This window comes from Clarias gariepinus, chromosome 26, assembly GCF_024256425.1.
Source record: "Clarias gariepinus isolate MV-2021 ecotype Netherlands chromosome 26, CGAR_prim_01v2, whole genome shotgun sequence".
Taxonomy (NCBI): domain Eukaryota; kingdom Metazoa; phylum Chordata; class Actinopteri; order Siluriformes; family Clariidae; genus Clarias; species Clarias gariepinus.
The window spans coordinates 21,672,947-21,699,380 of NC_071125.1; the positions used below are offsets into that span (position 1 = coordinate 21,672,947).

The 26,434-nt window shown below is 41.3% G+C and overlaps 2 protein-coding genes across 3 annotated transcripts; one reads left to right on the forward strand and one right to left on the reverse strand.

Moving 5' to 3' along the window:
• Positions 1-250: 250 nt before the first annotated feature.
• Positions 251-6,226, reverse strand: si:ch211-140b10.6 (protein POLR1D-like). Of its 2 annotated transcripts, XR_008356420.1 has the most exons (4): positions 6,092-6,226; positions 2,582-2,656; positions 2,066-2,503; positions 251-659 (listed from the first exon to the last, which is right to left on the reverse strand). XR_008356420.1 is itself a non-coding variant. In XM_053487486.1 (3 exons), the coding sequence occupies exons 1-3, from the start codon at positions 6,118-6,120 to the stop codon at positions 2,137-2,139; spliced, it is 471 nt and encodes a 156-aa protein (XP_053343461.1). In that variant the 5' UTR covers positions 6,121-6,226; the 3' UTR covers positions 251-2,136. The 2 variants fall into 2 exon arrangements, 1 of the variants encoding a protein (XP_053343461.1); XM_053487486.1 differs by having other exon boundaries at positions 251-2,503.
• A 308-nt stretch (positions 6,227-6,534) lies between these two features.
• On the forward strand, positions 6,535-25,833 carry lnx2a (ligand of numb-protein X 2a). The gene is made up of 11 exons (XM_053487432.1): positions 6,535-6,674; positions 9,976-10,432; positions 15,946-16,181; positions 17,376-17,513; positions 18,391-18,590; positions 19,736-20,119; positions 21,929-22,111; positions 22,460-22,637; positions 22,831-23,056; positions 24,081-24,239; positions 25,397-25,833. The coding sequence occupies exons 2-11, from the start codon at positions 10,029-10,031 to the stop codon at positions 25,530-25,532; spliced, it is 2,244 nt and encodes a 747-aa protein (XP_053343407.1). The 5' UTR covers positions 6,535-6,674; positions 9,976-10,028; the 3' UTR covers positions 25,533-25,833.
• The last annotated feature ends 601 nt before the right edge of the window (positions 25,834-26,434 follow it).

Consider the following 26,434-nt stretch of genomic DNA (forward strand, 5'->3'; position numbering starts at 1 on the left):
TTATGAGTTCAGTCTTAGGAAACAATCTTCTCCTCACTTCTTCAGCCCTTTAAGAGAAACCAAGTATCCAAGTATTTCTTTATCCACTTGGAAAACTAAATGTCCTTGAATGTTTCTAGAACATAATGTAGAGGGCACTACATTTTATTATATTTTAACTAAATATTATGCTGATCCAAGTCACAGGTGTACAGTAGGCCCTGTGACACAGGTGTAGAAGACATGGGAAAAATAATACTTAACACAGAAGAAAAAAAAAGGCATTTTTATTTGCTTTCTCTTTCTTTGGATTTACATAAAACTTCTAAACACTATATATTTGAGAAAAACAAACAAAATTCTATTACAGCATCATTTCAGGGTAACAGTCGATTGCGTACAAGTTTAACAGTACTAATGAAACCCGTGTTGCTCAGACACATACATGTGTAGTATTTTTATCATGAGATCTTATCATATTGCTCAGGATATGATATTAAAAATGTAAATGTAAAGGTAAGTTCTTTACAAGCTCAGAGTGCAGCATAAATAAAAAAACACTCTGCATCTGAGGAACACATCTGATCCACAGAGCAAACAGCAGTGCAGACTTTGGGCTGATTTGTACTCCATCTGTAAATCTGTAATCCCACGCAGGCATCGTTGTGCAGATAAATGCGCTGTTGAAAGATTTGTTCAGCGTGAACGTGTGCACTAGGGGGCAGTGGCAACAACCCAGAAATTACAGAAAATCTGACTTATTGATTTGGATATTTGAGTTCATGTAAAAGATTTGGTCTGATCGGTTGCTCCTTTATTTCCCCCTCAGTGATGTGTGGCTTGTACTGTAAAGCCGGATCAGTTAAGGATTTCCTCAGTCCAAGTCTCGTTCTCTTTAGTAACTTATTAAAATAAATTTTGTGAATGAAACTTTTCTTTTTAACTATTACAAAGACAACAAGAAATTGAACAAGCTGTGTATGAACAAATTCAATCTTTAACTCTATATATTAAATTAGGATAAAAATAGCGACACCTTATAACAGGAGGAGTAATAAGTCAGGGTGTTTCTGTGGAAGCATAACAATTACTAAACTGTAGTACTGGATGATGTAAACAAGGAGCTTTTTCTTTTGTTAGAATTAGTCATTTTATAGAGGTTTTGGGGATATCACAAATTCATCTTAGTTTTTTTTATGTAGCTCACAAGAATATCACTGTCACTGAAACTTTTGCAGGTCTAACAAGAAGCTTTGATTCAGTCAAACCTAACTAATTCGTCCTGTAAAAAAACAGATAAACGAACGAAATATAGTGCCTTCTCTAGGCAATAATACCAGTGTCATTAGGAAAGCTCAGCCCCTCGGTTTATCATTTCGACAGGACATGCCAAACTGAGACAAATTAACATACCAAGGTTTGACAGTTTGTGCGTTCGAAAATGTTCTTCTTGTTATACAATGTTATGTTCTGTAATGTTATTTGAATTACTGTTGCTTTTTTTTATCAGCAGCAAGAACCAGTCTGCTCATTCTCCTCTGACATTCTGGCATTTTTAACCCAGAGAACTGCCCTCACTGATTATCTGTCTTAATATAATTCCCCAGAGATGGTCCTGTTTGAAAATCCCAGTAGATCAGAAGATTCTGGAACTCAGACAAGCCTGTCATATCAACCATCTTCCCTTGTTCATCTTTCTCCCCCATTCTGATGCTTCAGTAGATCGCCTTAATCATGTCGAACTGTTTAAATGCACAGAGTTGCTGTCATGTGATTGGCTAAATAGATATGAGCGTTAACAAGCAGTTGTAAACAGGTGTACCTAATGAAATGGCCAGTGAGCATAAAAGTAAATACAGTCAGCCAAAAAAATTTAGACACACTTCAAGGAAACTTGCATAAATATTTAAATACTAAATGTATTGCTTTACGTTTTATTTTTATAGATGGATATGATAAAATTATAATGATAATAATATGATACTATTATTTATATTATATTAATATAATTTACATCAAACTATTTATCTTTTCCTAAAATGTGTATACATTTTTTGGCTGTCTCTATATTTATATATAAATTCACCTTTTAGACTGGTTCAGGTCAGCACACTGAATCTTAGAGGGTGAATCTTATTCTGCAAAAAAGGTCATGAATCATTCTCTAGTCCTGTCTGTGGATCTTTTGTTTACGAGTCGTTCCCTGTCTGGCGACCGGGAACGCGTTCTATCTGATCGGTTGGCGCAACTGGGGGTGTGGTCTTTGGACGCTAATTTACTCGTGGATGAATAGTGAGGTCTTGATGACTGCGAATGAGACTGTTCTCTTTTGTGTTTGGTGTCTTGTCTACAGTTGCATTCTCTGTCCTCAGGGTGACGACGTGAACATCGAGACCCCTCCTCCCTCCCACGTTCGGTTCCTCTGGCTGTAGCCGGCCGGCTCCCGGGTCGGCGCTCGGCGGCGCATGGGCGCAGGGTGTTCAGCAGGAAGCGCTTATTGGTGCTTCGTAAAGGACACTTCATCCTACAGCCATGAACAAATTTCATTTTAACAATGGAAGGATTTCATCATCATGAAGACCAATGACACAAGTGGACTTACCACCCAGATGGACCCATTGTCTCAGAGCGCACTCTGCCTCTACTGGCCTCTTTGAGCAGCTCCTCCACTGCACGCCTGTATGGGAGAAAAGGAGCAGTCCTTCACTTTCTAACACATGGACTGCAGAAACAAGATAACACTGTGTGTTGTGAATTCACTTTACATTTTAAAATGTAAATAATAATAATTATTACGTGGGCCTTTTATTTGTTTTTCCCCTAATGTATAAAAAGTATGGTTACATCACTTGGTACAATTAAGATAAAGCTGTGTCCGTTTTTTTTAGTAGTGTTAGTTGTAAAAGTTTCCCTTCCATGAAACTTATTATATAAACATATTAGGACAGATAATAATAACCTTCCAAAGGGGACACAAAATATGGACTTTTCCTACATAATACACAAACAATTAAAGTATTTTTTTTATTAAGTAGTAATGACCATGAGGTGTGTCATCACAATTACTTTACCAATTTACAAGGGTCAGGCAAAAATTACCCTCAATCTGGCTGTAGAATTTATTTTAATTATCTTTTTTAAAAGACACAAACATCATTTTTGGACACAATCTCCTTGCTTTTCAATACACTTTGTCCATTTGTCAGCAAACGTTTGTATTTCCTCATTAAAAAATGTTATTGGTATGAGTGAATCTTCGTCCTGGTAGGGCTGCTTTCAGGGGACCAAACAGGTATAAGTCAGATGGAGCGAGATCAGGACTATGGGGAGAATCAACAGTGCGGGCAGAAGTGTATGGATGTGCATCGTCATGAAAGATCACAACGCGCTTGGATAGCAGTCCAATCTAAAGTTTAATCTAAAGTTTAGGCTTCAGCTCTTCAATAAGACTCTCACTGTAATGAGCACCTGTTGATTGTTGAACCATTTTCCTGATAAATGTTCCAATACTGGCGCTTGAGAGTTACAGAAAACTGTAAGCATTGATGAATTTTCCAGCTGATGGGTGACTTTTGAACTTTTTCTTCGGTCAGCGATTGAGAATGTTTTCGCTCCATGCTCTGCCGTTTACTCTCAGGCTCGTAGTGATGAATCCACGTCTCGTCACCAGTAATGATTCTCTTTTTAAGAACCCTTTAACTTCAGTTTTACTCCAAATTTGCAGATATTCGACCGCTTCTGTTTTTGCTCTTGTGGGCACTGTTTCGGCACCAGTTACACCCTTGGACCTCAATAAATAAATAAATTAAATCGCTGATAAGACAGTGCAATTGACAGAAAGTGAAATGTACACTGATCAGCTGTAAAATCATGACCTATGGCACCTGGAGGTGGGTGGATGCATTAGACAGCAAGTGACCTTTTTTTTTCAAGTTAGTATGTTGGAAGCAAAAAAATAAATAAAAAAAAATGGGCAAACATGACAATTTGAGTGACTTTGTCGAAGGCCAAATTGTGATATCTATGCTACTGCGTCAGAGCAATTCCAAAACTGCACCTCTTGTGGGATGTTCCTGGTCTGCAGTGGTCAGGACATACCAAAAGTGGTCCAAACCCAGTGAATCTGCAACATGGTCATGAATGGCCAAGACTCACTGATACACATGGGCAGTGAAAGCTGCCCCGTGTAGTCTGGTCTAAAAGAAGAGCTAATAGAGCTAAAATTGCTGAAAAAGTTAATTCTGGAGTCAGCCAACAGCACATCACAGTTCGTTGCACAGTCACAGACCGGTCAGGGTGCCATGCTGACCAGTGTCCACAGACAAAAGCACCTGTAATGGGATTGTGAGCAGAGCTGTACCATGATGCAGTGGAAGAAGGTGATCTGGAATAATGAATTCAGGTTTTCTTTTATATCATGTGGATGTCCTGGTGTTTATGTCATTGCTAACCGGGGGAAGAGTTGGCATCAGTATGCATGGTGGGAAGACGGCAAACCGGCAGAGTTTCATGGAAACGGTGTTCTCTGATGGGAGTGGCATCTGTGAGATGTGCTGGAGAAACAAGTCTGTTCCATAGAGGCCCACACTCACAACATACAGAACTTAAAGCATCTGCTAGTGATGTGCCAGAAACCACACAAACCTTTAGAGTTCTAGTGGAGTCCAGGTCTTAATGGGTCAGGGCTGTTTTGCTGGCACAAAGGGCAACAGACTAAATATAAGACCAAAAGTTTTGAGAATGACACAAATTTTCCCAAAGTCTGCTGCCTCTGTGTTTTTATATCTTTTTGTCAGATGTTACTGTACGTAACTATACTGTAAGTATAATTACATAAAAAGCATTTCATAAGTATCAAAAGTGTTTATTGACAATTACATTACATTTATGCAAAGAGTCAATATTTAAAGTGATGACCTTTCTTTTCCAAGACCTCCGCAATTCACTCTGACATGCTGTCAGTCAACTTCTGGGCCAATGCCATCCTGACTCATGGCAGCTCATTCCTGCATTATCATTCCTTGGAGTTCGTTGCAATTCTTGGGTTTTTGTTTATCCAACTGCCTCCTAAGGATTAACCTCAAGTTCTTAACTGGATAAAGATCTGAAAAGTTTCCTGGCCACAGACACAAATTTTTGATGTTTTGTTCTCTGAGCCACTAAGTTATCACTTACACCTTATGGGGGTTCTCCATCGTGCTGGAACAGGCATTGTTCTTCACCAAACTGTTTTTGAATGGTTGGGAGAAGTTGCTCATATTTTTGTACCATTGTTTATTTTTGCTTGTGTTCTTAGGCAAAATTTTGAGTGGGCTCACTTCCTTGGCAGAGAAGCAACCCCGCACATGAATGGTCTCTGGATGCTTTACTGTTGGCATGACACAGGACTGATGGTCCTGAAGAGCTCACCTTTTTTTCTTTGCACAATCTATTTTTTTCCAGATGCCCCAAACAATCGGAAAGGTAATTCATCAGAGAAAATCACTTTACTCAAGTCCTCCTCAGCAGTCCACTCCCTGTAACATTTGCAGAATATCAGTCTGGTCCCCTGATGTTTTTCCTGGAGAGAAGTGGCTTCTTTGTTGGCCTTCTTGAAATGTGTGAAGGCACATTCCGGTTACCATCAGTCCTGTGTCAGGCCAACAGTAAAGCTGAGATCATTCAACAATTCGAATTGCAGAGGTCTTGAAAAAGAAAGGTGAACACTGCAAATAGACTCTTTGCATGAACTTAATATAATTGTACATGAAAGCCTTTATCACTTATAAAAGGCTTGCAATTATACTTTAGTATACCATAGCACTGTAATATCTGACAAAAGAAGATCTAAAACCACTGAATCAGCAGACATTGTGAAAATTCTTATTTGTGTCATTCTCAAAAATTTTGTCTATGGCTGCATAAGTGTCAGGTTCAAAAACAAACTCGTTAAAGTAATGGTTAAAACAACAACAATAATCATTATCATTATTATCAAACTGCGCGAGCTCGCAATGTAGTAGGCTAGCTAGCCCTCTAAACTGAATTTAGCAACTTAACACTGCAGACATTGCAAATTAGCACTTGGAATTATTGTATTTGTTTGTTTTTGTTACAATTAGAGGTCACCTACCTTTCCAGTTCATCATCATTCCCAGCCATTACGCAAACAACATATAAATAACATCGGTGTTTATTAGCGTCTCATTTTGGATTTGCAAACTGTTTTGGTTTTGTGTAGCTGAGGACCCAAAGTAAGACCCCGTCCGTGACGTCTAACGAATTCCCTGTTTTGATTTAAAAAAAAATATTTCATACAACTGGTCCAAAAACCGACATAAAAATACGTATTTATTAAATGCACTTTAAATTGTTAAATATACTGTGCCTTGAATAATCCTTTAAGAATCTCTTAAACAGCCGTCATGTTTTAGTCAGGCAGCAGTGAGGACAATCCCGGCAAACCTGAACAGCCTTTGAAGCTAGCGTGAAGGGGGGGGCGGGGGGAACGAAGAGTCAGCTGTCCAATCACAGCGCAGCGCTATTGATAAGGGGCGTGGCTACGCAGGAGGAGCGGAGGTGCCGCGGAGAGCAGAGAGAGAGAGAGAGAGAGAGACCTGTCGCGACTGTAGCGGATGCGGCGGATGTGACCGAAATCCTAAAGATCGTCCCCTATCGGGACAGGAATTTATCGCTCGGAGGAAGCGCACGATAAGGTAGTATAATATACTGCATGTTATTTCCAGCAAAACGTTTAAGATCGAGGCTGTTAAATAAGACGTCAGCGTCTACGTGCAGGATGTGGTCATAAATAAAATGAAATGATGAGAGATCCGGCTGTCAGATATCCAAATACCCCAGTTCGCATTAAATTAGAGAAAGAAAATGGTTTAAAATGATCACCTCCTTTTATAAAGGTCTAGGTTTAAAGCATGCTAGGTGCCATTATTTATATCCTGACTTGGCAAATGCAAAAATAAATAAATAATACATGCAATTTCTATATTTCTGGGATGGTGGTTCCTTCATGATGATGCCCATGATCAGACCAACTGACATCACCAACACCATCATCAGGCAATGGAAATAGGATGGAATATGTGTATCTATTATCCACAGACCCAGCATGACATATGAGAGATAGAAAAAAGAAAGAAAGAGTGTGTGTGTGTGTGTGTGTGTGTGTTGATGGCAAACAAAAGGGTACAACCATTGCAGAAAGTTAAAATGTTTCGCTTTTCAGCCTTCAAACCCTACCAGTCTGTGACTTTCTAGTTCATGTCTTGTGCACAAGTTGGCATTTTTCTTTACTTACATATAGTTTTATAGCAAAGATGCATTTCGATCGCATGATATTGCTTGTGTGGTGGCGTATAAATCACCAGTGTGTATGAATACAGTGTACAGTGTGTACCCTGGATTCACATAATGGACAACAATACATCCAAAGCTAGAAAGCATTAGTCCATATGTATACACAGAGTCAGGCAAAATAAATGTACAGACGCTTCATGAAAAGAAAAATAGTATGATGTATATTCTTATAATATTAATAATATTACCATATAATTACCATAATGTTATCAAATTTATCAATAAATAACATAATGCAACTTTTTATGTTATAATACATTTATTATTGAATTATTATAAGTTTTTCCTGGAGTGTATATATATATATATACACACTACAGGAAAAAAAAGAAAAACTAATAATAATTCAATAATAAAACAGAATATATATATATATATATATATATATATATATATATATATATACACACAGTATATATACAGTATATATATACACAGTTTATATATATAATGTTCCTACAATGGTACATTGTATCACATTGTATGTGATATAATGTGCCAGTGTAGGAATAGCTCATTACACACAGTTACACACACACACACACACACACAGTGGATCCAATCAGGAAGAAGGTCCAGTCAGCACTCAGACCATCAGGCAGCTTAATACCCTCATTAAGAAAACATTTTAAGCAGTGCTACTGTACTGTACTGTACGATTAGACCCAATAACATTTCACATAGCGCTTTCTATATTATACTGTACATGCTTTACTACTACTACTACTTTTACAACACATGCCTTTACTTACAACAGCACGGAGCATTACATGCCTTCAAGTGTACGTGGAATACCTTGGACACGTGTGTATGTGTGTTCGTCTGTGATGAGATGATGACAAGGCTTTGTTATGGGAACAGAAGAGCCTTGTATCCTCATGAATTATGCATATGCAGCTGCAAGATAAAGAGACAGAGACGGGCAGTCACAGAGATAAAGACACAGCAGACACTCTGCCTGTGTTTTTCTTTCGTTCTCTGCCTCTTTCTTTCTTTCTTTTTCTTTTCTTTTTTTTTTTTAAATAACCACGATGGTGGCCACGGATGCTGGTTGCCATGGATACACAGAAAGGAGGAATGGAGGTACAGTTGTCTAGCTGCACGCTGCTAAAAGGTTTGGACAGTATAAGCTATTGTTGCTTAAATGATATCGTAGTCGTTATTCTGTTTCGCAGTATTGATGTTGTGGAAATGCCCCCCATTCAAGGTAATCAGTAAAATGTTGTTGTTGTTGTTGTTGTTTTGCGATCATCCTGTACAATCTGTGATGCTCCAGATGGATGTTTCTTTGTTTCGGATGCACATGATCTAACAAAAGGAATCGTTTTAGGGCAATATAAAGGCACTCAGTTATTATCTCAGCTGTAAATTTAAATGTAAGATCACAATATTATGGATTATAATAGAAATTATGTAAACCATAATTTAATGAATTTTTGTATTTATCGAGGCTGCACCATGGTATAGTGGTTAGCACTGTCGGCTTGCACCTCCAGGGTCTGGGTTCGATTCCCGTCTCTGTGTGCATGGAGTTTGCATGTTCTCTTTGTGTTTGGTGAGTTTCCTCCTGGTAATCCGGTTTCCTCCCACAGTCCAAAGATATGCAGGTTAGGCTATTTGGCGTTCCCAAATTGCCCGTTTTGTGTGTGTGATGGGTTGGCACCCTGTCCAGGGTGTACCCTGGCTCCTGCCCTAAGCCTCCTGGGATAGGCTCCAGGTCCCCGCGACCCTGAATGCAGGATAAAGCGGTAAAGAAGATGAGTGAGTGAGTAAGTGTATTTATCGAATTATGTCAAACTTTGCTCAGTCCAAGCTCGGTGTATTGCTGTTAAGAGAATGGTAGGACTTAATAAAAAAAAAAGTCTGTACTGTTTTGTCTTAACATACTGCATGAAATACGAAGACACATTATGTCTGGATTTACATGCATTTATATTAATTTATTTAGCTGTATGTAATTGCATATGGTGCAGAGGAGAAGTTTATTTAGAGTTACCAGCCTCAGAAATCACCAGTTAACAAACAGCACCTCAGATTAGAGCCGTTATGACAGTACAGTATAGAAAGAAATAATAATCAGGGAAGACCATGGAATTAGAAGGTGTGTCCAAACTTTGACTTGTAGTGTACATTCACACACATCTTTTTGACCTGTAGAAATGTGCAGTGCTCATTTATTCAAGTTAGTTGAAACTAGTATCACTGACAACAAAAAAAGTGGACTGGATTCCAGTGGATTGGAATATACACACTGTACAGTGCATAGAGTCTTTTAGATCAATCTGGGCTAAAGGTAGATCCCTGGTCCTGGAGGACCGCATGTTTTAGTGTTTTCTTATCTCCCGGTACACGTGATTTAACTAGTCAGCTAATTAACAGCCTTTTCTGAATCGGAGTGGATATGATGAGTGCAGGAAAAACACTGAAACGTGCAGGACAGAGGGTCCTCCATCTCCAACTAGGGTTGAGAACCACTGATGTAGATACACTATATTAGATAACTGGTGGATTTCTTTCCAGTCTATGAATAAAAGATCATGTTTAGGGTCATAGGAATGGCTCTTACTTGTGGCATTCCTGTAATTCGAGCTCATCACCTTCTAACTGCTGCACATTTATCTCCCTTTGTGTCTGTCTCTAAAGCCCATGGAGTGGATAATTCCGTGATCAGTAAGTTGACTGCGTCAAGTGACGAGATGGGCAGCCTGGGAGACGGTGTGGACGCCAGCATGGTTAGCGAGGCTCTCCTGGACGCGCTGTGTCCGGAGTGTGGGCAGATCCACCGCTCCTGGGAGAACCATCTATACAACTACAGGCTGGAGGTGGATGATGACCTGGTGTGTCACATCTGCCTGCAGCCCCTGGTGCAGCCTTTGGACACGCCATGTGGCCACACGTTCTGTGCTCGCTGCCTGCGCAGCTTCCTGCAGGAGCGCGACTTCTGCCCGCTGGATCGTGCCAGGCTTCAACTGCAGGGCTGCCGACGCTCCAGCATCCTAGTACACAAGCTGCTGGATAAACTGTCCGTCACGTGCCCGCTTACGCCCGTCTGCTCCCTCAGCATGCCACGCTGTGACCTGGAGGCACATCTCAAACACAGGTAAACACACACACACACACACACACACACACACACACTGACCTACATCATAGAGATTTCTCATACAACAGATCTTTATTAGGCCATTTGGTAAAGTAGTTGACAAACCATTCCTGCAATGTTCTGAAAATCTGCATAAATGAAAAAAACGTTTTGTCTGTACGTTGGTCTTTCAATGATCTCTTTACGTTTCCTACATTACAGAAAGAATTCCGTCTGTATATCTGTATGTCTGTCCTGCCAGATTTTGTCACAGCATCATGCAATCCTGGCTGAACAGAATTTAATGAAACTTTGCCTAAAGTTAAACCTGCACCATAAATGAAATCAAATTGTTGAGTATAAGCGAAGTTATGAGCAGTTATGTGCCAGATTACATCAAAGCATCTGGCGTTTTTTGTTTTTGTTTTTTTTAATGAATGTAGTGCTTTTTTCCTTGAGGTGGGCATACTGTAGCTATATCAACGTCATAGTTTACTTTATATACACAGAGTATGCAGAAGACCCAGAAATGACCATAATGCACCTACAAGCCGGCAAAATCCGCAATACAAACATAGGGAAGTGTGACTTATTGTGGCTTTCTCCAAAATTTATGGGACGTACACTATAAAAACTGTATCTTTGCGGCATACATTAAATCAAAATGTTGAGTAGACGGGAAGTTATAAGCAGTCATGTACCAGTAGCTAATCAGCTAATCGTTAGCTTTAACCCTTTAACTAATTCTACAAACTCTTTCCTCATCAACAACATGTAATTACGCTAGTGCATTATACAGTATACTAAAATTATATTTAACAGTATTAAACAGTTAAATCAAAATGTTATTTCACATGGATTTGTGCTTTCTACATGGTGAAAGTGTGTTGCTTCTGTTGCTAGCTAATCACTCACGCTAATAAGGTAGCTAGTACACAGCCAGCATGTTTTATAATGCCTTAGATCGTAACGTAAAGCCACAGTGACAACAAAAACAAGACAGATTTGTGAGGAACATCAACATTTGTAAATAAATTCCCTAGAAAAGATTCAGAACAATAAAAAAAGACACAATAACAATTACCATTGGCTTTAGACTGCATTGGCTTTGAAGGTGTTGAATTTTCTTGATAGAAGTCCTATCAAATCATCATCTATTTATCAAAATACCTATAAAATCGACCGATAGATCACGTTTAACACTGTAACATTCAGAAAACAAAAAAAACCTCAAGCAAATAAAAATGTTGCTAACACACCTACACACACTCGCTCACTCCGTGTCCCTGGAACATGGACACACTTTATAACCCCGTAACTCCGAGCAGCTTCGCAACTGATATAAATTATACACAGAAGCGGAAAAGTGGATGTAAAAAATTCACAAGTATTACGCAACACCACCAAGCTATTTGTGTAATTCTCCGAAGAGCTGTGTTGTTTTTTCTCCTCTTCTAAGAGCTACAGATGTCATTCGGTGCATACAGAAGTGCATACACCAGAGTGAACACTCCAGATGCTGTGTTTGATCTAGCACACTCAGAGGAGCATATACGCACACACACACACTTTCACTTACATCATCTAGAAGGAATACACTGGCATTCTTTCCATCTCATCACTGGACACCTTGTCACAGATAACACATCTCAGATTTAAACATACGCTATCCGCTCCTTCCACTTGCATGAGCTCACAGTCACCCATGATTAGCTGTAAAGCCATGAGTGATGTGAGAGCTAAGTTCTTCCTATCCCACCCTGCAGAGATCGCTCAGCCAATCAGCTCTGTCTGGGCCCCCGGCTGCGAGAGGCTACAGCATCGAATAATTGATTCAGTTATGAATCACGTTTCCATTGTGTTCCTATGTTTATAATAGTTGCCTCCGAGTGATGCAGTGGTAAAGTGCTTGCCCTATCATCCAGAGATCGCTGGTTCGATCCCGGGGTGATGCTGTTTTCCTCTCACAGCTGGAGGTCTAGAGAGAGCTGATTGGCCGAGCTCTCACAGAGGGGAGGGATGAGAGGTACTTGCGCTCCCACATTAATTACGGCTCTACAGCCAATCAGGGGCGTCTGTGAGCTCGCGCACGTAAGAGTAAGAAAACTCATTTTATAAGGCTACATTACTATTGAATAAAGCAATGGTATAAATAAGGTTCAAGATCTTAAAATTGTAAAAGTAATCAGAAAAAATTCATATTAAATCGGTATATTTTGAAAATCATGATTCTTACAGAATCGCAGTATCAATCGAACCGCACCTACAGTGCTGTAGGTACCACCATCGGCTGGTGACTGGTGATTCCTATCCCTATTATTTAGCCTTTCTAGTAAGAATGTATTTCAAGTCTGTGAAAGTCTTGTCAAGTCAAAACTTACCTCTGTAATCAGAATGTTTTCCAAATTTTGCTTCCATAACGTTATCTAGAGCTTTTAGTCTTTTTTTTCTGAGAATGTTTTTCAGTTTTGGTTCCCATAATATTCTTTTTTGGTTAGCTAAAAATGTTTTTGAATGTTTAAAGAACAGTAGTTATATAACATGGTAACAGAACCTTTAAAGAACCTAATGAGAAGGTGGGTAAATGCTCTGTGTTAGCCAGAAAAAAAAACATTTACTCATTTTATAGTTTATAGTTTATAGTTCATTATTTCAGGGAAAATTTTCAATGATCTGACGATGAATATTTCGGCCGGTCAATAACGGGCACTGGGGCGCCGCCTCCTTAAAGTAAGGCAGAGAAGAATGCTACTTTAACATCTAATTATTTAACTTAATAATTATTTATTTTAATAGTGAAATAAATTTATTTAGTAACTATTTTGCTGTATTTCTTAATATAATTTATTTACAGTAAAAAAAAATCTAAACTGTATTACGTTCATTTGTGTGGGTGTATGCGGCGCGCCAGACAAACGAGTGTCTGTAGGCACGTAAATTTTTTTTAGTATTCAGGCTCATGCGATTGAACAATTCTCAACAAGTCTTATTATCGGTCAGCAGATTGTTAGTTAATGTATTGAATAGTGATCGACAGCTAAATATGAGAGAAAAATACTGTAATTTTTTTTGCTAAAATACCCCTTCGCAAGGCAATCGGACGAGAAAAGAAAAAAGTTAAAGAGCTTGGACCGGATCGACCTGATCTTCTAATTAAGCAGCAGTCAAGTGATCGCGGCCGAGCAAACACTCGGTGCTTTTCCAGCCCTTCTTATGGCTATTCACAGGCGATTATTAAAAGTTTCGATTAAATTTTGTTTGCACCCCCCAAAAAAAGAGCAAAAGCCGCCACTGATCATTCGATTAAATTCCTATATGTCCCGCTTCCAGACATAGGTCTTGCTCAGACCCCAGACTGCTGAATTTTGACATGAGCTCAAAATTTGAATGCGTAACTCCAGCATACGACGCAGCGTATCATTATCAGCTAGCATAGCAAAAGGCACGGGTGGGTGTCTAAGGTGTTCATTGGGGTTGAGGTCAGGACTCTGTCCAGGACGCTCAAGTTCTTCCACTCCAAACTTAACTCACCATGTCTTTACGGAGCTCAGTTTGTGCACAGGGATAATGTCAGTTAGTCGTTCAGGACAGATTGTAATGCTACAGCAGACAAAGACGATTGTATGTTTCAACTTTGTAGAAGGAACACATATAAACGCAATGGTCATGGGATCATGAAGAGATTTAGTTTTTACTGTGATTGACAGTAAAAACATACACATAGTAGATAGAGAATAATGCATGGAATAAATCCTGGAGGATCCCTTAACTTTGCCGTCTGAACCTCGGCTTCACTGATCTGCACAAGTAGTGGTGGACAGGTATCAATGCGAATACTCACTCTTGAACCGGAGCCAAGCCGGGCCTGATCTGCCATCTCATCAGAGGATTATTTGCCCCTTAGTCATGTGACAGGAGATTAGCAGAGCCCTTGAGGAATGTGTTGGCCGACTGTGCGTCCGCGTCCTCCGTGGCCATGCTGGGAAACTTCAACTCCAGAGAGCTTTTCAGCTACTACTTTTGCAAAACTGCCAAAGGAAACCGGGACCTGTGGTGAGTTTTTGGGTTGTAGTCCGGGCCATGCGTTTTTGCTTTAGGTTGTGAGATTGGCACTTAGGGTTTTTAGGATTAACAGTTGCTATACAGTGTGAAATGAGCGCCGTGCCTTGAATGTGCTCAGGTTTGGCTTGGATTAGGGTTGGCAAGTGCTGTCGGCGGATTGTGCCAAACTTCTGCGGCTGAGCATGTGGAGTTTAGATTTCAGACAGCCTGTATTCAGGAAAGATGCTTTGAGGACAGATGATTGAGATCGAGTCTAGTTTTCAGTTTTGGGTTTGAGACGATCAAAGACAATCAGAAGTCCTGCTCGAATTTTATATAATATATTTTGCAAATTTACTTTAATTATAATGTGTTTGTAAATGATGCGTTTTTGCCTGATTGCTGATGAATAAATAGTTAATGTCCTTTAATCACTTGCTGTTTTTGTCTTTTTAAAGTTTTTCATGATGAAAGCTTAATTATCAATTCTAATAATATAATTATATATTTTTTGTTTGCATGTTTAAATGTTGGTATCAGTAGTAAACATCAATTTTGTTTTAACAGGCTAACGTTTTAGACGTTTTAGCTCAAATTACAGTAAGTGTGTTTTAGGCGTACAGTATGTATGTAGTATATTATTATTACCATAATGTAGGTTTGGATTGACTACAATGTTTAAAAATGTCAGAATCAAATATTTAAGGAGACGCTCTTTTTAAGTAAAACCTAACATCCTTTACCAAACAAAAAATATAAAATATAAAAATGGCCATTTAAATTTGTGCCATAAATATCCAGATACTTCGATTTTCAGTTACGTTTTTATGAACTTTCTCTAACCTCTGTTCTGTTCCCTCTTACTGAAGCCATGGCACTCGTCTCAGCCAGACACCGGCGCTCACTGGGGATTGTCCATAATGAGCTCTGATTAATGAGCGGAGAAAAAAACACCTGCATGGAATTTTTAAAGACCTTTTTTTTATCTTCATATAAGGAGCTCTGAAGAGAAAAGCTAATTGCTTATAATTGTATCAGATTTCTTTGGATAAATGTTAACAATCTATTTAAGTATTTTTAATCTCTGGTTATCATTTTGGAGTATTGGGGGGAAAACATTGGTTACGGTTTTGAGCCAGTAATTGAAAAATAATTTAAAATCTCAAATCTTTCTCTCGCTCTCACACACACACAAGCAAAAAGTACCCTACCTTGTGCCCTAAGTTCCAGGGACCCCCTGTGACCCTACACAGGATAATCATAAGCTATAAGAGCCGATCATTTTCCAGTATGCAAATGCTCTTGACTTTTTAGCTTGAGTTGATTAATTAATTGATGACAAGACTGGATTGTTTGTAAATGAAATGTTATGCCATTATTATCCTCAGTTTTAGAGATAATGGTAAACATTGATTCCTGCCATTAATATCACCTTTTTAATCTTTGTGTGTGTATGTGTGTGTGTGTGTGTGTGTGTGTGTGCGGCCCAGGTGTCCTGGGACACAGGGTCAGAGAGCGGTCCTGGAGAGCACCCAGGTTAAGGGATGTGAGGAGAAAACCATGGTGAATGACACCTCAAAATCCCCACAGACTGAGCTGAGGGAGAGCACGTCGCCGCCCCCTGCTGGCCCAAACGCCTGCAGCAGCGGCAGCAGCACCGCACCCGGGAGGACGGAGGAGCGAGGCGTGGACAACCCTGCCTTCGAGGAGAGTACAGAGGAGGACAGTGAGTCACATTACAGCCCTTTTTAAAACGAGGTGTTGGCGCCTGATCTGCACTTTTCCCCCAAGTGCTTTGTGTCGGTTTCCATCGGAGGGTCAATCAGTTCATAAAGTTATAACAAACAGCTGTAGAGAAATTCTTCTGTTCAAAGTAGCTCTAAAGAAAACGTACTGGCTGATGGAAGTTACAGCTCAATGATGTGGAAGTTATTATACGGAGGGTGTTCAAATCAAACCAGGACTTTTTATTGTACAGAATAACCGAACACAGTTATTAAAGTAAAACGTTTCCTTAGTACGCCAGAGCCATGATCGGACTGATCATGCCTCTCATGACATCGGCCTCCCAGGAACTCCTTTAATGACACAAATATGTGGAAATGGCTTGGAGCGAGGTCAGGACTGTACAGGGGACTCCCAGCCGATTTCCTTTTACCCTGCAAGTGATGTTGGTGAATAATTGTGTGTACAGTTCCCAAACACAGATGTGTCTCTACTGCAAGTTGCTGACATGTTACCCATGGATTTTTACGGATCAGCCGTTTCACTCACTGAATGTTCACAGGAACGTCTGCAGTAGGTTCCAAGTCACCTTATCATTCAGGGACGTACAGCCTTCTTTAAGATGTTCACACCGTTTAAATGTCTTACTGCGGCTAAGAGTCTCATCACCGCACTGTGCTTGAAGCTTTCTGTAAATGTCAGTCGCTTTTATACCATCATTCGCCAAAAATGTCCTCACAAGTCCCGGTTTGACTCGAACACCACTTACATTTATTACTGAATGCTAGTGGGTATTAGTTATTATAAAATTAAACGGTTTTAGTTCAAACCTCAAAAACCAGTACATAGTGTGTAATGTGTTGTCGTAGTGGAAAGTTCAGCTAGAAGGTTATTTTTATATACATGTTTTTATTAATGTAATTAATGTTTTTGTTGTTGGATTATGTTCAGGAGATAACTCCGGACTGAAGCAGTTTATGATCGTTATTCTACAAGTAAAAAGAAAACCTTGGTTTAGACGATTGTAAGGGTGAAAATGAATACCAGTGTTGGACAGAACATGACAAGATGACTGTTCGTGATTAACTTTAAATTATGGCTCTTATGGAAATTTTACACTAATGCACTGACTCAATACAAAGACAAAGTACTGAGAAGTATGAGAAATTAATTCCCCTGAGACGTGTTTCTTCAGGTGTTCAAGGTTTGGAGCGTGTCCTTCCACGTGTAAAGCGACCCCTTAGTAACCCCTGCATCCACCTCCTCCGAACCGGCAGCTCCGCCTCATCAGGATGGGACTTTGTTGAGTCTCTGCCCTTATCAGCAGAAGAAGGTATGTCGGAATTCGCTGTTTATTTTATTTTCCATGCTGCATCACTGGTTAAAATATACAATGGCTGTCAATTTTTTTAACGCATATGACCAAGGTTGACCTTTATGGCTTTCCGTAATCCCAGCGCGGTTACCCGGCTGTGTGCGATAGTGGCGTGTTTAACTCGGATAATAGGATGTCTGAGGAAACATCAGCAGATGTGCTTCAAAATAAATAAATACATTTTTTTATGATAAAATCTTATAATAGGAATTTTGGATAAAACTAAAGTTGTGTGTAGTGTTTTTACAAGAATACATTATCTGTAACATGTGAGAGTGGTGGCTCAGGCGGTAGGGCTCTAGGTTGTTGATTGTCCGATCTGAGGATCTGGGTTCGAGCCCCGCCGTCAGTGGGTTGCCACACCCCATACTACCCAGTCCCTGCATGCAGTGCCGGTCCCATTCGAGAGATTTATATTAAATATTTGTTAAATGTTAACATTTGAGATTTTATAAACCTGCATAATCTGTTTCCTCCAGCCAGTATGTCATGCATTTCTTTATTCCAACATCGAACGTTTATATTACAAGTAAATCTATTTAAAGTATTTTAAAATTGTGATTAATCACAGACTATAACTGTAACTGTTTTCATTATTATGACATCATTAAAAATACCCCTAAATTGGCAATGCTAAAATACTCCTAGGGTTGCTGTTCGTGGTGCTATGCAATAAACCGGCATCTCATGTCCAACCTCGAGCCCGGTGTTCCCAGCACAGGCTCCGGATCCACTGCGACCCTGACCAGGATAAAGCGCTTAATGAGGATGAATGAACGAATGCACTTATCTTTACACCAGAGTCAGTGATGAATGTACCGGTTCCTCCTGCCAGGTTGTGTAAAGCTGCCGTCTTTGCCTGAAGGCGAGATCACCACCATTGAGATTCATCGCTCAAACCCCTACGTGGAGCTGGGGATAAGTATAGTTGGAGGCAACGAGACACCCCTTATAAACATTGTAATCCAGGAGGTGTACCGTGACGGTGTCATTGCCCGGGATGGAAGGCTGCTGGCGGGTGACCAAATACTACAAGTAAGGAAAGCTAGGTTAACATCTCAAACCGGATTAAAGCGGCAGGCCGTAATGTTGCAAATGTTTCTTGAAACGTACAATCACATTTGCGAGGGTGAGTCAAAAATGATCCGCACTCCAGTTATGTCAAACGTTTTGTCTGATCAGCAAAAAAAAAAGGATTCTCCACTTGGGATTTGCATAAAAGAAGAGCAGCGAGCAGTGATTTGTGGGGTTTTTTGTGGTCTGAGGGTGTACCTGGTGCCGAAACAACTCACAGAAGAGCATTAACTGAAGCGTTTGGATATCTATTTTTGAAAAAAACAAAGAAGGTGAAAGTTTTCTAAAGAGAATCATTCCTGGTGACGAGACACGGATTCATCACGGCGAGCCTGAGAGTAAACGGCAGAGTACGGAACAGAAACATCCCCAATCGCCGACCGAGAAAAAGTTCAAAAGTCGTTGGAAAATTCATTAATGCTTACAGTTTCCTGGGATTCTCGAGGGCCAGAAGTATTGGAACGTTATCAGGAAAAAGGTTCAACAATCAACAGTGCTCGTTACAGTCTTACGCGTATAAGGGATGAAGCTAAACACTGGATTAAACGCAGAGGACTGCTATCCGAGGGCGTCGTGATCTTACATGACGTTGCACATCCGCACGTTTGTTCCACTGAAAGCAGCCCCACCAGGACAAAGACAGACATCTGATAAAGAAGTAAAGACATCGATGCATTCGTGGCTCGCAGCTTAGCCTAAAAAAAATATTAAGGAAGTACAAAAGCTTGTTGACAGATAAACAAAGTGTATTGGAAAGCAAGAAGATTATATCGCAAAATTACGTATTTGTCTTTTCTAAAAGTGAATTTAAACACATTTTACAGTCAGAGTGCGGGTAATTTTTGACTCACCCTCGTATATAGCATCACAATAGTATAGTAAGTGCTCGAATAGTAAGCGCAGTGCTCGAAGATCGATGGTTCGATGCCCACCTTTGGGTCTGGAGTTTGCATGTTCTCCCTGTGCATGGTGGGTTTTAACTGCAAACTGGCGAGGGCTCTAAACATGACTGACCACAAGTGCATCTGAAAGAGCGACAGTTTTGATCGTTAATTCATATTCAGTCAATATTGTTACAAATCAGCTATTACTGTCTCTCCCTCCAGGTAAACAACGTAGACATCAGTAACACGCCGCATAACTTCGCCCGTTCCACGCTAGCTCGGCCGTGTGCCACCCTACAACTGACCGTGCTCAGAGAGCGCCGCTGCAGCGCCCGGCCGCCCCCCATGCCCGCCGTTCCTGCCACGGCGGTGCCAGAGGGCAGCCCTGGCAGCCTCCGCATCACCCTGCACAAGCGGGACTCTACCGAACAGCTGGGAATCAAGTTGGTGCGGCGTACAGACGAGCCCGGCGTGTTCGTGCTGGAACTGCTGGAGGGGGGTTTGGCCGCCAAGGACGGACGTCTGCACAGCAACGACAGAGTGCTGGCAGTGAACGAGCATGACCTGAGGCATGGCACACCTGAGCAGGCCGCACAGATCATACAGGTAGAAAAAGAGAGAGAGAGAGGGAGAGATTTTGAAAGGATTAAGAAAGCTCCAGAGAGCACTCAGTATGAGGAATCCTACATCACAGGGATTCCGAGTATAATACACGAGCGCTGTCGAGACATAAACGCCGCTAAGGAATTTTCTTTCTAAATATTCAGTGGAGAGGTGTGTATCTGGACTGCGATCACCCAGGACAAAACAGAACGCCACAACAGACAGATAGATATGAATAACACCAAATCATATATAATATAATGCTTTAAAGTCACACATCACCTTCTCCTACCAGTTTAGATTACTCGTAAATGCCTCTCTGAAATACACATTAATCCCCAAAATAGCCTTCGTAGATTTCTTCTGTAATCATCCTTTTCTACAGCAGGTTGGAATCAATCAAGGTGATGCCAAAGTTTTAAAAATAGCGTCCGCTTCTTGGCTGAACTCATAACCACCACTGCTCTGAAAGTGCTGACTCGACACAGTGTGACGTCTCATTTTAAACAAACAAGCTTGAAAAATCACAGTGGCTTTCACAATCACTAAATTACAAATACTTGTACGTGAGATGCAGAAACGAGCCTCCAGAGAGTATCACTTAAAGGGCACGTCTAATCCAAAATTCACTTTCTAGACACTGAGGTGGATTTCCAGTTTGTTTGAACACGCACAAAAAAACATGAGGAAATGCTGTTTGTCTTATGTCCCAAAAAAATGATGGGGCTTCAACAAATCAGATTTTCCCCCTTTTGTGACCTCATATACCAATAGCCCCTCCCCAGCCCAGTGCTCACCTCCGAGCAGTTCTGACCAGCTCAGCCAGTCTCTGGTGCCAGTTCAAAAAAGCTACAGTAATAAAGGCTAGGCTAGCAAGTAGCAGCTAATCGCTTATGGCTAACCCAGCCTTCTTTAGCTTTTAGATGTGTTTTATCATGGTGAATCAATCATCTTACGCTTTTACACACACACACACACGTACGCATATATAAAATATATAGACAGCCAAAATATATATATATACACTTCAGGTGAAGAAAAAACTTAAATATTTAAAAGCGTAAATATTTTATTACTAAATTTATTTCCGTACATTATATATTAATATATATTATAATATTAATGTGATAATATTATTAATATTATATTATTATATTATATTATATATGGGGGGGGGGGGGCTGATTCTGTATGTATTATATACATTTAAATCTTATTATACATTTAAGCAGTTGAAGAGAGTTAAGGGCCCTGCTCAGGGGCCAAACAGTGGCAACTTGGTGGTAGTGGGGTTTGAACCTGGGAACTTCTGATCAAAAGTTCAAAACCACCGGTCTACCCCTGAGCCCCTGGGAAATTCCTGATACCGTAGACGTTTCCAATCCCTGCATTCTGATTGGATAGAAAAATGCACATACAGCTGAGTTAAAGCTGAGTTAAGCTGAGTTAAAAGTCACACGGTGAAGGCCCCTAAGACTTATGAAATCTTGTTTAAGGAGGGGTATAAGATTTCAGATTTAAGTTTTAATAATAGTTCAAAACACCTTCGCAACTCTCAATCCTGCCACATTGGCTTATGTGCCATTTGTGTTGGGGAGAAAAAGCGTGTCCCCGTTCCGTAGCTGTCAGGATGATTACAAATCTGCATTTAAAAAAATCCTGGAATGTTCCTGTGATGTGTAAATACCCTGAGGGAAGTCAGTGAGTTTACTCTTGGTAGCAGCCAACGCGTGTGTGGTTTGGCTTTAAAGTTTAAAGCATTAAAGAGCCTTAGACGCTGATGATGTCGTTGTGGTTACTGTAACACTGCAGGCCAGTGGAGAGAGAGTGAATCTGCTGATCAGCAGGCCTGGCAAGCAGACCATGGCTGTACACACGGGCTCGAGCTCGGTCCGCGATAGCTGGTGCCATGAACACTTCCTGCCTCCGGTGCACCACACGGCCGTGCCAAACCCCACACCCAACCTGCAGCTCAGTCGCTCTTCCACATGCAGGGTGAGTGTGTGTGTGTGCAGCATATTGCAAATTAAACAGTTACAGCTCTCTTTCTCTCTCTCTCTCTTTCTCTCTCACACTTCTAGCAGCTCTCGCTTTGCTTCTACTTATCCTCAGTATTTACAGTGGTTACTCCTATTGGATGGATCTATCATGTGATTGGCGGTGTGCTGATACTCCAGATATGGCAGGAGTAACATTAATCTGGCACATCCCCGGGAATATTTCTACCCGGGGATGTGCCAGATTAACTTCTCATAACTTGTTTTCTATAAAACCGAGATCATGTTTAGTACTTTAGCAAGTGCATCATCCTTTTTTGTGAAAGATTTGCATGTTTTGCCTTAGGACCTCTCTCAGTGCGTCACCTGCAAGGAGAAACACATCACTGTGAAGAAGGAGCCGCATGAGTCCCTGGGAATGACCGTGGCCGGGGGGCGGGGCAGTAAAAGCGGCGAGCTGCCCATCTTCGTCACGAGCGTCCAACCGCACGGCTGCCTGTCGCGGGACGGGCGAATCAAACGGGGTCAGTCACACCAGCGTTTAAACATTCTGGGTGCCAATAATTTTGACTACTTGTAGATAGTAATAGAATACCCGCTAGGACTAGGATTAAATACTGACGTCACGGTGGCATTGCGTCCCGGGTGAAACCCTGTCTCCGCTGTACGTGTCTTTAAACTCGGCTCATTAACCTTCACTTGACTCTGTGCGCTCAGGAGACGTCCTGCTGAGCATCAACGGTCAGGACTTGACATCGCTGAGCCACAGTGACGCAGTGGGCACTCTGAAATCCAGCGCCGCCTCGTGTTCCGTGCAGCTGCGGGCGCTGGAGGTGAGCACGGTGGACGAGCCGGGCCAGGACGAGGGCCTTCTGCCTCACCACGAGAGCGACTACGACGCCAGCTGGTCACCGTCCTGGGTCATGTGGCTCGGGCTGCCCAGGTGAGACATCACTTCCTGCCGGCTTAACAAAAAGGGATGCGATGTGAAATCATGCGGGAGCTGTTAAGGTAATGAGGAAGGTGGATAAAATCGAATAGAATAGAGCTGCTTTTAGCCCGTCTGGTCCCCTGGGCACCGAAGACACAAATCCGCGACTGCTCTTTAACAGGATGTGCTTTTCCACGACCGTTTCTATTTTCAGACCGGTAACAATTGTTCTGCTGGGAAGCTTTAAAAATAGCCACCTGGCCTCGGTGAGCAGCGATCCGAATAAAATGACACCGGGGAGAGTGATGTGGCAGAGAGCCACGAGTGTTAGGTTCACCTCCTTATTCCGCGTGTCCTTAACAAAGTGTGATCAGAGACTAAGGACATTACCGAGACGAGACGAGACGAGGTAATGAAGCGGAGCTGTTTCGATTAAGAGGACCGGAGAGCAGCAAGTCACGTTTGCGATTAAAGCCAAGGGATTCCGCGCGAGTGTGTGTGCGCGGCTGAAAGTGCCATGTTGTAAAATCACAATCTCTCCCTATGAGGCAGGGACACAGAGGGCCTTCAGTCTCCTCCGTCTCTCATTCACTGTGCCCCTCTTCCGCAACCCGTCTCCTCTGCACCTGTCCGGACTCCATCCTTTCACGTGTCGTCGTGCCAAATCACCTCCATCTGATCTTCCTTCAGTCCCACACTCCTCACACTCCGCAGCTGTCTCCTCTTCTTTGACCATCTGTTGACCTGACTTCCAGCTCTGCTTTTCATCTTCTTTCTGCCGATTCATTACTTTCCTTTCCCGAAATTGCCCAGGGGACACTACGAGCCTTCCAAAAAGTCAACAAACTTTTATCTCGTCACTGCCCGGACGCGGAGAACATATCCTGTAGATGGTGACGTGAGCTCGGCATCGTTTCCCCCATGTGTGGAGTGTTTATTGTGCTAAAGGAAATTGTCAAAGTGGTTATATTGATATACTGTATTTTAAACTCATCATGATGTGACAGTCGTTAATAGTTTTTTTTGTTCTTCTCAGCTACTTGAACAGCAGCCATGAGATCGTCCTGCGCCGGAGTCACCCCGGGAGCTGGGGCTTCAGCATTGTCGGAGGTTACGAGGACAACCACACCAACCAGGCGTTTTTCATCAAGACCATAGTGTTAGGAACTCCAGCCTATTACGACGGACGCCTGAAGTGAGTCCGACATTCAACATACCACCTCCTCGTCATTAACATTACCAAATAATTATACTTTTATTGTCAATAATACATTTAATATCATTGCTTTTATCCTTATTTTATGTTTAAGTCACTTTAACAAATAATAAACAAATTTTACAATTAATATTTACAAATTAAAAAAAATATATATATATATATTTCTTTTTTAAATTCTGTAAACAATGACAGCTATTAAAAGCGTTATATAAATAAAATGTAATGTAATTGGGGCGGCATGGTGGTACTGGGGTTAGCACTGTGGCCTCGCACCTCCAAGGTCAAGGGTTCGAATTTTGGGTGTGTGTACGATCACTTTGCATCTCCAGGCTCGATTCCCACCTTGGGATCTGTGTGCATGGAGTTTGCATCTTCTCCCCGTGCTTAGTGGGTTTCCTCCGTGTTCCCCGGGTTCCCCCCATAGTCCTGCAGATTAGGCTAATTGGCGTTCCCATTTTGCCCGTAATCAGCGTGTGTGCCCTGAGATGAAAGGGACCCTGTCCGGGGTGTACCCCACCTCATGCCCTAAGTCACCTGGCATAGGCTCCAGCCTCCCCCTGACCCTGAATACAGGATTAAGCATATAAACGATGAAGTTAATTACTGCTTAAACCTAAGATTAACATTCTGTCTCTAACATGCATGGGCTTTCTTAAATTTAAATTTCTATTTATAACATTTAGGAAAACTGTTTAAAGAGATGATGACCTGAGCTCCTGTGTCACATTCTGACGTTTTTTTCCATTTATTATTCATTAAATGTGCATGGAAACCCTGGAAAACAGATAAGGCTGACTCTTTTGTTTATTTTGTTTTATTACATATCTGATCATTTGAGGGTTACTTGCCTCGTTCATGGGCCCAACAGTGGCACCTTGGTGGTGCAGGGGGTTTGAACCTGAGACCTTCTGATCCGTAACACAGTACCCTAACTACTGAGCTACCCCTTTCCCTACCCCTTATGACATGCGTCATCAAACAGTGCTGCGCGTTTTCACAGGAGCTTCAAATCAAACCTTTCACTCTCTGAATAAAACCTAGATTATTAATTAGCATCAGATTTGAGTGCATCATTTTCTCCGACACTCGTAGCTCAATGCTGGATCGTCTTGCTTTCCCGTTTTCGTCCTCAGGTGCGGCGACATGATCGTAGCTGTGAACGGACTTCCCACGGCAGGTATGAGTCACTCTGCCCTCGTGCCCATGCTGAAGGAGCAGCGCAGTCGGGTGGCGCTCACCGTCGTCTCCTGGCCCGGTAGCCTGGCGTAGTCTCACCGTCCTCGCATCCAAGCGTTTTATCATTCCTGTGTCCCTTCTGCTCTGCCACGGATGCCATAGTGTCAGTGTGAGTCTCGAAAAAAAAACTTGTCACTCGATGCTGAATCAAACCTGGCCTTAGAGAACCCTGCCACGCCTACGAGGGAGGCCCCGCCCCTCCGGAGAGCAGCCCTAAGGCCCTCTCATGACTCTACCCTGCCAGGGGTTTTATATCTAGGTGTTATCTCTATCTTGTGTGAGTGTGTGAATACAAGTGAGGATGTTTGAATATGTGTATGTGTACAGGTGTTTAATAAATAAATCTTTCCCACAGACACGTGTGTGTGTGTGATAAAGCTCGATGTTTGCGATGTGGGCGTGTGGTCACAGCTTTAAGAGTTGGCTTGATTTATGTAAGCTTACATGAGTCATGTTTGACCTGGTTCTTACTGAGGTTATCAGCCCTAGGCTTTGCTACACAAAATTGTAACCAACAGGCAAAAGAGATAGAGATGTACTGTACAGATGAGATGAAAGGGGAACATAATTGATAGTAACATTTTTCATTTTTGCATTTGAGGTGGAAAAATGTTGCAGTTCCTCTACAATCCTTCTAAACTATTCACACAATGATAGGAATGAATCATTTATTAGCAAACAAAATCTGAAAAATATTAATATCAAATTAGGATACATGTGATACTTACAGAATCACAATACAAATCAAATTGGTAACTCAGTTGTGATATCGTATCAGGAGATCCCTGGAGAGTCTCATCCCTATTATATAGTCCAAGTAAAAGAATAAAACCTAGGCTAAAACAAACTTATTTTAAAGAATAAATCCTAGCAGGTGTACAGGCAAAGTCTTTCATGCAGCAGGAGATTATATAGAGAAATAAAGGCAGTTTTTA